The sequence below is a fragment of the Chamaea fasciata genome, unplaced genomic scaffold (assembly GCF_029207755.1).
Source record: "Chamaea fasciata isolate MVZ Bird 193981 ecotype frontalis unplaced genomic scaffold, bChaFas1.0.hap1 SCAF_11, whole genome shotgun sequence".
NCBI classification, from domain to species: domain Eukaryota; kingdom Metazoa; phylum Chordata; class Aves; order Passeriformes; family Sylviidae; genus Chamaea; species Chamaea fasciata.
In genome coordinates, this window is record NW_027094096.1 from 12204744 (window position 1) to 12215613 (window position 10870).

At 47.8% G+C, this 10870-nt stretch overlaps 1 protein-coding gene across 1 annotated transcript; it reads left to right on the forward strand.

Moving 5' to 3' along the window:
* Positions 1-4766: 4766 nt before the first annotated feature.
* Positions 4767-9477, forward strand: CHST2 (carbohydrate sulfotransferase 2). Its single transcript, XM_066193279.1, has one exon. It carries the CDS (start codon positions 4923-4925, stop codon positions 6210-6212), a length of 1290 nt encoding a protein of 429 aa, XP_066049376.1. The 5' UTR covers positions 4767-4922; the 3' UTR covers positions 6213-9477.
* The last annotated feature ends 1393 nt before the right edge of the window (positions 9478-10870 follow it).

Below are 10870 nucleotides of genomic sequence, written 5' to 3' on the forward strand. Positions count from 1 at the left end.
TTCTAGAATTCCTTCAGCTGCACAAACAAAAATTTATAAATATTTATTGAAATTAAGTTTATGGAAAACATCACTTGTGCAACTGGAAGAGAACATGAAAGAGAAACGGGTGGAAGGGAACATCTTGTTACGGACAGGTTGTCCACTTGGCTTTGTATTTCTGGTTTATGAGTGGCTGCTTTAATTTCGGTCCCTGGCAGGTGCTTCTGCACACACAGTTCAGAAGGAAGTCCAAGAGAAAATGGATACTTTAGGAGGCAGGTTGTGGCTGCCATCACTTAATGGAATGGCTGCTGAAGGATTCAACATTACTGGAAAAAAGTGTGTTTTGGGGGAAATCAGCTGCCACTGCTGCGTGACATGTTGAATATGCTGTTTAGACATCATGCACAATACTAAAAGGAAGCGTGCAATATATAAACACCTGCAATTCTCAATGCTACTGTACAGATTCTTCTCACTCATCTCCAGTGGTGAGACTAAAATACAGTCTTAAACAAATTCATAGGTTTCCCAAGTTTTGAGAGCTACCCAATTTTATATAAATTTTGTTCACATTTTGTGGTCTATAATTTGTGCTTTAGTTTTAAGAATCTCACTTTTGGGTAATGTTTGAGGAATTCAGGATCTCTATTTATCCTGAATAGATTAGGCTAGATACAGGACTATTTAATCAGCACCCAGAACTTATCTCACACTAGGAATATAACAGCATAAATCTCCATCTTTCAATTTCTTTTAAAAGATAAAGTTGCTCAAGTTTGACTTCAGGAGAAACTTCTCCTTGTGCCCATTGCATCCTTGTGAATGTGAGAAAGACAAATCTTAAAGCACGAAAAAATAGAAAGTTGGGAAGTGCTCCAGTAAGTATGAAACCTTTTTCAGTCCCATTGCTTAAATGAAGGGATGTTGTGGAGGGGACCTTGGAGAATTCTGACTGGGGCAGTATCACTTTAAAGGAGGAAGAAATTCAGCTAGTCAGGATTTGGGTTGGCTAAATATTACATGTAAAATTCATAAATATAGTTGCTAAATATAAAATACTAAACTGTAATATAAAATATTTAAGTATTGAATGAAAAAAAATTCCCCTCATATTTTAAGTCGGGGCATTTTAATTGCAGTTACTTATCCCTCGCTTAACGCATTGCTGGCTGGAGAGTTTGAGGTAAATAGAGCCACCCTACTTCTGAGTTTTGTAATGTGCAACAATCTGCCCTGGAAAAGGAGCATTCTCTTCTGCTCCTCAAAGGAAACTACATGTAATTGTCAAAAAGTAAAGCTGGCCTAGAAAGAAGTGTTGGGCCTTTGAATTTTACTTTTTTGATGATGAATTTTGCTTTTTGAAGAAAGGAAACTTTATTATTTGACATGGGTGATCTAGTACACTGAAATTAGTGAGCCTAAAATAGATTGACATGAAGTAAAATAGGGGGTGGAAAATGTACACTGAAGTACCTGAACATATTTGTGAAAAGCTGTTTGTTCAGCTGCAGAATGTTCCTCTTTCACACTTTCTGTGCCTCTTGCTTTTTTTTTATACTTTTGTGTTTCTTTGCCATATAATGTTTCTAATGCTTTGCAACACATATATAAATGATTTAAAAAACAAAGCTCCAAACTTGTGAATTGAAAGTTGGCTGTATAAGTCTCTTCCATATAAACTTATTCAGTATTCATTGATATTAAGTTATTCGAAGTGCTAATTGGACTACCAGATCTGAAACTTCTGGGAAGATCAGATCAAGCATCTGCACTGCAGTTGTGTTGTGCGTGGGTGCATGGATCCACCTGCACAGCACAAATACCTACATTGCTCCAGTTCTGAAAAGTAAGATTCTGTTTAGCAGCACGTGGGTCGAATTAAGGAGCTGCTGGGCCTTGTGTTTTCCTCGTTGAGTTGGAGCAGTCTGATGAAGGCAGTGTTGCTGTCTGTATTTCTGCACTTGCTGATTCAGAGATGCAACCACTGTGTAACAGCAGAGAAGGTGCACAGTCCAATTACAGCTTTTCGTGTTTGGGTTTACTGATGAGTTTTACCATTTCAAATGTTATACCTGCAGTTCACGTTTGCTTATCTTTATTTGTTACTTGCTACATTTTAAATGCTGTAGGAACTGGAGCTGGCATTGTAGGTTTTTTCAGAAAATTTAATATCTCGCTTCAACCGAGTGAAATGGAAAGAAAGGATTAATTTGAACTTCATGGTATTGTAATGATTTTTCACTGCTATGGATTGGTTTTGCTCCCTGTAGTGTCTGTCCTTTATTGCATTAGTGCTGCAGAACAATAGTGGTGGGAGATACTGCTTTATGAACTCCAGTGTTTCAGTACTGCTGTTGTCATTCATCATCTAATAAAGGCTAATTGATGCTACTACAGACCATTACAGAATGAAAAAGAAACGTTTCTGTTTTCGCTAGGTGATGGTCACTTCATCTGTAGCGGGCATGGAAAACCATAAATATTCGATGTGAACCTTTATAAAAATATAAAAAAAAAAAAAGCAGAAGTCTTGTTTTATGTGAAGAACTCAAGAATTAGAACTAATTTTATGCCAGAAGATGCTCCAGAGGTTTATTATTTTTCATTATATACTGTGTTTCAAGAGTTACAAGTCAATCCTTTTAAGCTTATCAGGTTTAAACTGTACATTCCTTTTGCTAACTAAATACAAATAATTTGTACACAATGTAGTTTTAAAGACTTCCTCTGGAGCACTGTAGAGTTAAAAAAAAAAAAAAAAAAAAAAAAAAAAAAGGCTTCCCCTTCACTTTTGATGAAATAGCGACTTTTTCTTGAATATTTAATGATTATTTAAAGTCTGCTGTTAACAAATCACTTCTGTATGAAAAGTCACGGTGACATTTAAACACTGCCGCCAGCCTCACTGGCAGCTTGTGGGACGGGTCTGAGCTGGCCTCTGTGGTTTGGTGGCCGTGTCGCCGCCGGGACAGCGGCTGAGGGTGGCACTGGTGTCGCACACCAGGGAGCTCCCTGCTCCCATCCCGCTGCCACCCTGCCCCGGCGAGGTTCGGAGGAGCAAGCAGGGCAGAGAGGAGCCCTCCTGCTACAGATCTTACCCTGCACTTTGAGGCTGGAAGGGGCTTAGAAGATTTTCCAGAAAGGGAGCATGGCTGTTAATATCCCTGCAGAAAATGTGCGAGGAGTATTGAAAATTTTTGAAAAGGGATATGAAGATTGCTTACACATTTAGCTCCTTCACCTTTTTGTACTGTTTTCTTGCCTTTATTAGTGTGCTACCAGGCAAGACACACACCGGGTGGATTTGTGCTTTGTCCGCTTTCTGAGTGTAAAAGCTTTTGCCGTAGTGTCGGATCCGTGCTGTTAATAAACGTTCCAGCAAAATCTCACCAGTGTCATCTGTTGTGGACGGACTGGTCTGAGTCAGGGGCAGCTGCCCAAGCAGCACCAGGCTCCCAGTGCCCGGGGAGGAGGGCCGTGGATATCCGTGCGTGGTGGGAAAGGCTGCGCCGGTGCGAGAGCTGCCGGGTGGAGAAAGCAATGGACAGGAGAGAGCCGCCAAATGCTTCTGTAACTCGCGAGCAGCCCCGGAGTGCTCCGAGCTCGGTCGGGGGCGGAGGAAACCGCTGAGAAAATTCCGTAAGAGTCACTGGGCGCTGCCGGAAGCCCATCGGGAAGCCTGTGTCCCGCAAGTGCGCTGTCCCCGCGGGACCCGCCACTCCGTGCCCTTTTCAGGCGCGGTTTGGGGATGTGGTCGTCTGGAAAGCACCGCTGCTTACGCTGCCCTTCACACAACGCCGTGTCTCCAGGACACAGGGGAAAGCCCTGCCCGTTTGGATTCCCAGCCGGGGCAGGGAGTTTCGGGGCCCATCGCCGGCCAGCTGCCGGCTCGGAGCTGGCGTGGGCGGGCGGCAGGAGCGGGGCCGTGCGCTGGGCTCTCCCCGCCGCCCGCGGGGCTCGGGGCCGCCCGGGCCGGCCGCCCGTGGGCCGGGGCAGCACCGCGCTCCGGTCACCCCACGACCGAAGGGGCTGCCCGGTGACCGGGCACCGGTTATAAAAACACTGTGAAGAACTGCGGGCGGATGGATTAGTGCTGAGCTCTGTCAGGAAGATCCAGTGTGAGGGTTATTTTTTAATGCTTTGGAGAACCTTTGAGAAGTCCGAGTTTTTGCACAAACAAAGATAAGGGAGGGGGAGCTGGGCCCGGAATCGTCTCAGGCCTTTCAGGGTTTTTTCCCCCTCTTTTGTTTTTCCCCTTACCGGCGCAGCTCCGCCGTGCGATGAGTACCCGGTGAGGAGCCTCCCGCCGGGCAGGGCTGACGGAAGCGCCCCGGCAGAGAAGGGCTCCTAGAAGCGCTCGCCGCGCTCGGGCTGTGCGGGGCCGCGGCCGGGGTGGGCGCCGATCAGTGCGGGCCGTCCCCGGGGGCGGCCGGGCGGAGCGGGCGGAGCGCTGCAGCCCGCGGCCGGGCGGCGGGGCCGCCAATGGCGAGCGCGGGGCGGGCGCCGCCAATCGGGGCCGCCCCTCGGTGGCGGTACCGGAGCTCTCCCGGCGCGGCGGGGGCGGGGCGGGCAGCGATGCGCTCCGCCGGGGCGGCGCGGCCCCCGCCCGCCCCTCGCTGCCGCTCCGCGCTGCGGGGCGGAGCGGAGCGCGGTTCCGCCTCGCCCCGGCGGCCGCCGTGAGCTGCGCTGCGGCGGCGCCCGCGGCCGCTCGGCGATGGCGGCGCGGGAGAAGCGCGGGGCGGGCGGGCGGCCGTGCCGCTGCTAAGTAGGGCAGGGGCGGGGGCGGCGGCGGCGGGGCCGTCGCGGCGGCTGCGCTATGCGGGCCGGGCGCGGGGGGCCGGCCGGGAGACGGCGCCGGGGGCGGCGCGCCCTGCTGCCCGCCGCGGGCCCCGGGGCGCCGGGGCGCTGAGCAACAGTTGGCCCCGCCGCCGCCCAGCATGAAAGTGTGCCGGCGGAAGGCGCTGGCGCTGTGCCTGGGCTACGCGCTGCTGCTGCTGCTCGCCGCGCTCAACCTGCTGGAGTACAAGTGGCGGCGGGAGCCGCGGCGCTGCGGGGAGCCCCCGGCAGCCCCCCGCCACCACCCCCCGCCGCCGCCGCCGGCGGCCGGGAGCCGCGGCCCGGCGGGCGCCCGGCGGCAGCTGGTCTATGTCTTCACCACCTGGCGCTCGGGCTCGTCCTTCTTCGGGGAGCTCTTCAACCAGAACCCCGAGGTCTTTTTCCTCTACGAGCCGGTGTGGCACGTCTGGCAGAAGCTGTACCCCGGGGACGCCGTCTCGCTGCAAGGGGCGGCCCGCGACATGCTGAGCTCTCTGTACCGATGCGACCTCTCCGTCTTCCAGCTCTACAGCACGGCGGGCGCCGGCAAGAACCTTACCACGCTCGGCATCTTCGGGGCGGCCACCAACAAGGTCATCTGCTCCTCGCCCCTCTGCCCGGCCTATCGCAAGGAGGTGGTGGGCATGGTGGACGACCGGGTGTGTAAAAAGTGTCCCCCGCAGCGCCTCAGCCGCTTCCAGGAGGAATGCCACAAGTACCACACGCTGGTCATCAAGGGCGTACGTGTCTTTGACCTGGCCGTCCTCGCCCCGCTCATGCGGGACCCGACCCTGGACCTCAAAGTCATCCATCTGGTCCGGGACCCCCGGGCCGTCGCCAGCTCCCGCATCAAGTCCCGGCACGGCCTCATCCGGGAGAGCCTGCAGGTGGTGAGGAGCCGGGACCCGCACATCCACCGCATGCCCTTCCTCGATGCTGGCCACAAGCTGGGCGGGAAGAAGGAGGCGGGGGGCGGCTCGGACTACCATGCCCTGGGTGCCATGGAGGTCATCTGCAGCAGCATGGCCAAGACCCTGCAGACTGCGCTGCACCCCCCTGACTGGCTCCAGGGCAATTACATGGCCGTGCGCTACGAGGACCTGGTGGTGGAGCCCATCAAGACCCTGCGGCAGGTGTACGGCTTTGTGAACCTGGCGGTCAGCCCGGAGATGGAGAAATTCGCCCTCAACATGACCAGTGGCCCCGGCTACTCCTCCAAGCCGTTCGTGGTGTCGGCCAGGAACGCCACCCAGGCGCTGAGTGCCTGGAGGACTGCGCTCAGCTACCAGCAGATCAAGCAGGTCGAGGAGTACTGCCAGCAGCCCATGGCCCTGCTGGGCTACGAGCGGGTGGGCAGCCCCGAGGAGGTGAAGGACCTCAGCAGAACGTTGCTCAGGAAGCCGCGGCTGTGACGGGGCAGCGGCGCCCGGGGGTGGCGGAGCCCGGGCAGAGGAGCCGCTCCGGCTGCCTTGAGGGAGGGAGGGAGCCGGGGAAAGCAACCTGGTCTCCGATTTCCTCCAAAGACTGCTGAAGGGTAACATACAGTAATGTGATGATTTCGTTCTTACTTTTTTTTTTTTTTTCTTTTCTTTTTTTCTTTTCTTATTTTTTATTTTTTTAATTGCCAGCCCCTTGAATTGGGTTAGATGTGATTTAAACAAAACAAAACAAGTGGAACTGAAAATATGTGTAAAGCCCCTTCTTCCTTCCCTAAAACACCAGGTAGTTATTCTGTACCGAAATCGTGTTCATGAAGTTCTTGTGGGTTTGAAGATGGTAACAAAAACTCTTGCACATTCCCTAACACATCTTGATCTCCCTTGGTGCGGAGGGGATGCCCTTGGAAAACAATGCTGAAAATCAGACTTTTGTATGAAAGCAAATGTTCAGACATGATAGTAATAAAAAAAATAATAAATGATATTCATTTTTATAATTACCTCAATTGTTTGGGAAATACAGTGTTGCTTATGTACAGCTGGAGGGGATGCTTGCTTAAAGTAACAAGGTGGACTTCTTAAAGGGTGTGGGTGGAGGGCTGGAGTGCAACATTTGACGTGTTCAAAGATCGGGAGCTGCTGTTGCAGAAACAAATACAGATCTTGCAAGTGTAGTGCAGGTTTTATGGCTGTGTCAAAGCAGGTTTCTATTTAACTATTGTCTTTTCCGTTGTATTTAAAAAGTCTTTCAAGTGCCACTGTATTAGTGTCCTAAGAGTTTTAAAACGTTTGCCATTGCAGCAGTATTTATTTTTGTCTTGACATGTATGTCCAGGAGTCACTGTCAAATAGAAGTGGATTTGCAGCGTGACAAGAAATGCAGGATTTAAAAAGACATTTATCATTCTGGAAACATTAGCATGTGTGAAAACAAAAATAAAATTCTATATATTATATATATTCTATAGTGCTAACAAAACATAAGATACGTAAGATATTTCTTGATGTTGATTGGTAACAGGCATAGCAGGGAAGCATAGAAAAATGCATAAAATGATTTATTTTTTCCCTTTGTCTGTGTCCAAGGGAATATTTATGTACAAAGAGGGAGGAAATGTACAGCTGTGTGTTCATGGCTGTAATAGAGCTTTTATGGAGCCAGCCCAGCGTTTGATTTCAGAGTGCCGGTTGGAGACTCATTGCCTGTGAATTGTCATTGCTCTGTGATGGAGCCAGATGGTGGTCTGGCTCTTTCTGGGAGCTCTGCCTAGAGTCTGTCCCATCGTTAAAACTTGATGATTAAAAAAAAAAAAAAAAAAAAAAAAAAAAGGAAAAAAAGAGATTTTACTACTCCTGCTTTTGTAATTCCTTGGAAAAGGTCCTGATTTATTAAAGGTTAAGTGGTGTGTTGCATACGAAAAGTGCAGACACCCAAAGTAGTTTTTAATCTTGGTGTTCTCTGCTGCTCTTTGAAGGCTCATTTTGGAACTTGAGTTTTTAAACAAATGTAGTTTTGCCAAACTGTTCTCTTAGGAGACTACAGACTTTTCTACAGGAAGTACATTTTACATTGCCTATTTGGGTGTTGTGCCTTCAGAAAATGTGAAGAGTATGAGTAGGAAAAAGGAGATTGATTTGTGAAAATAAATAAATATAAACAGGATGCTGATAAGTGTGTGTGTATGTGTGGGTGTATGTGTGAAAATTTTAGTGATGTGTATTATGTCTATTTCTTGTAACTCAAACAGCTGATAACTGGCTACTAAGATTTTTGAGTTCTTGATGAAATTTTGGCATTAGATGTTGAATTTATTCTGAAAAGGAAAAACGTTTAATAAACTAGTTAAAAGATTGTTGCATAAGGTTGCCTATACACTTGCTGAATGACCGCATTACATATTGGTTCCCTCAGCTCATTTTCACCATCAGTGAAATAACATAAAATCTAGCAATGGGAGATCTTTTAATTGGCCTGTTAGGATGTATTCCCAGATTCCAGACAGCAGTGTTAGAAATGGGAGGGATAATTAATTTGGTATTTAAAATACAGATTAAGGTACTTGTATTGTTGTGGAATGATGCGTTTTGTGTTACCACTATGCGTGTTCAGTGCAGTGCTGAGAGGGCTTTGGGTGTTTGGCTTTGGGCTGTAGCCGGTGGGGTTTTTTGTTTTCTTCAGTTGTTGTGTCCTGGGGCGGTGCTTGAAAACCTGACCTGCTTGTAGAGCACGGTGCTTGCTTTTTCTCCGCGCCTGCTTTCTGAAGCTGCCTGCTCCCCCTGCCCTGCCCTGTCCGTGCTCCGGCAGCGCCGCCGTGGGCAGGGCAGGCTGCCGAGCCGGGACCCCTCGGGAGCTGCCCCCGCAGCGCCAGCCCAGCCCCGGGACCCTGCCACCGCCCCGGCTCCCGCCGCAACTTTGCCGAGGTCTCCAGATGGGGGCTTTTCATGGCAGCACGTTTCAGCAAAAGCTCTCTTGATTTTGGAAGCTGAAGCGCGGTAATTTCTGCGTGCAGAACTCCTTGGCCTTTTTTGGGAAAGTTTTCAAGATGGGTAAAGGAACAGGCATTGATTGCCGCCGGGAGTGTGAAACAGATGAGCCCGATTGACTTGATAGCTTCCAAAAATGTCCTTTGGCTCCTAATTATGTTAAAAAGATCATCCTGTCATTCTGAGAGAGCACTCACTGCTATTCTAATAGTGGTGCATTGCAAGCATCTGCTTCACTTTTCCCGATACAAACATTGCCAGTAGAGTTACAGCATCTGAATCTGGTCTGTAATTCGAGCTCCACCTACTACATTGCAGCAAGGAATCACCCATCATACTGTACACTTGTACCCCGGTGTGCTTTGGTCAGCAGAAGAAATAATGTAATGTTCATTTTGTGAAAATAAAGGAATGCATGTTTGTTCAGGTAAAGCTTCAGGAGAACTGGATGGGGTCCTGCTTGTGTACAATGCTGGTGGGCTAAACCCTATGTTTAATGCTGCTCTATCAAATATGTATGTGAACAACGGGCAATTAAAAGATGATTTTTAGCCCTTTTTTATTTTCAGGAAATAGAATTAGAGGAACTTTAACAAGCCAAGCAGAATTGAAAAAAAAGTTTTAAATGTGCAAAATTACAGGAAAAAAATAGTGTATCAGAAAGATGAAGGACGTGGTTACAAAAGAAGTTTTCCATTTGTGAGGAGGGACAGCTAGCTGTGGTCAGAATAAACTTGACTTTTAAGTTTGAAAATAGTCCTGGGTTTGCTTTCTCTCTGATTTATTAATTACAGTGTGCTTCTTCAGCTGAAGATAATGCTTGTATTGGTGAAGGAGCAGTAGCACAAACAAGGTACAGGGTGCACTCAGTTGCATGGGAGGAAGATGGTTTTGAAGACTTGGCGTGTTTGTCTGATGGAAGAGAAAGGCCAATGGGCAACCACACGTTGCTTTCTGCTGTGAACAAAGCCAGAACATCAGACAGGTGTGGTAAATTGCAATGATCATTCAGTGCATGAAAACAGGAAAACCTTCTGTCTTCCACTGACTCAACTAAACCACAAGATGTGTAAAATTGTGCAAGTTGCTGCTGCTAACCTTGGAGCTGACAATGAAAAAGGTGTTAGATCAAGTATTTTTCATTCTTTCTTAACAAAAGGAGGAAGTCCCTTATTTTTTCAATCACCTTTTAATTTGTCAGACGTTAAACTTCATGCCGTGACTGGGAAGAGGAACATAATTTAAACCCACAAGCCTTGTATTTCCATTATGATTAGAACTTGGGTCTTTAGAGGTGAAATACAGGCGGTTATAAGCAATCCTGAAAGAAGTGTTTCTCATCCTGTAGACCATGAGAAGAGTAGTGAGATTATTTCCCCCTTCATTTCTAATTGCTAGTGGTGTGTTGAAAATGCAAGGAGTTTAATGTGAGCCCTTGCACACCGCACAGGTGGCCTCAGAGTTTGTGTTCCAGCTTTGCTCCTGTGCATCCCATAAATGCAGGCATGGGGCCCTTTGGAGTGGTAAACGGCAGCTGTGCCCTGTTGTGTGGGGCTGCTTTACAGGAACAGGCTGAACATGGGGCGTATGCTGCCTGTGTTATGTTACTTCATTGAATGGATCAAAAATGTTCTTATTCTACTGCCATTTCAGTTAAGGGTGTTGTATAAATATTAATCTGCTGGAATTATGCACATGAATAAAGTAAGCAGATTTAATTTGGAGGCTCTAAGTGAGTGTGAGACTGCTTGCCATTGATGTATCTGACTTCAACTGACTTCACCTGTCAGTGCTTTCTGCTAGTTATCCTGGCAGTCAGTACACGGGGTTTGCATTTTGTATCAGAGATAATGTGCAAGATCTTACAAAAATGTGCATGTTTCATAATTAAAGAATACATGGAATAACATTTCAGCAATACTCATTATATTGCACACATTTAAAGTAAAAAATAAGGTTTATCTGGTTTATCTGGATTCCCTGGCAACAAATGAGTTCTGTTAATGTGTCTAAATAACAGCTCTTGGCTGTTGTGACATCATGATTCTTCATGTAAGTTATCATTTCTGCGAAGAAAATGCATAGAATTGGTACAACACAGACCGTTTTATATTTGCAAGTTGGAAAATTTCCTTGTATTTATTTTA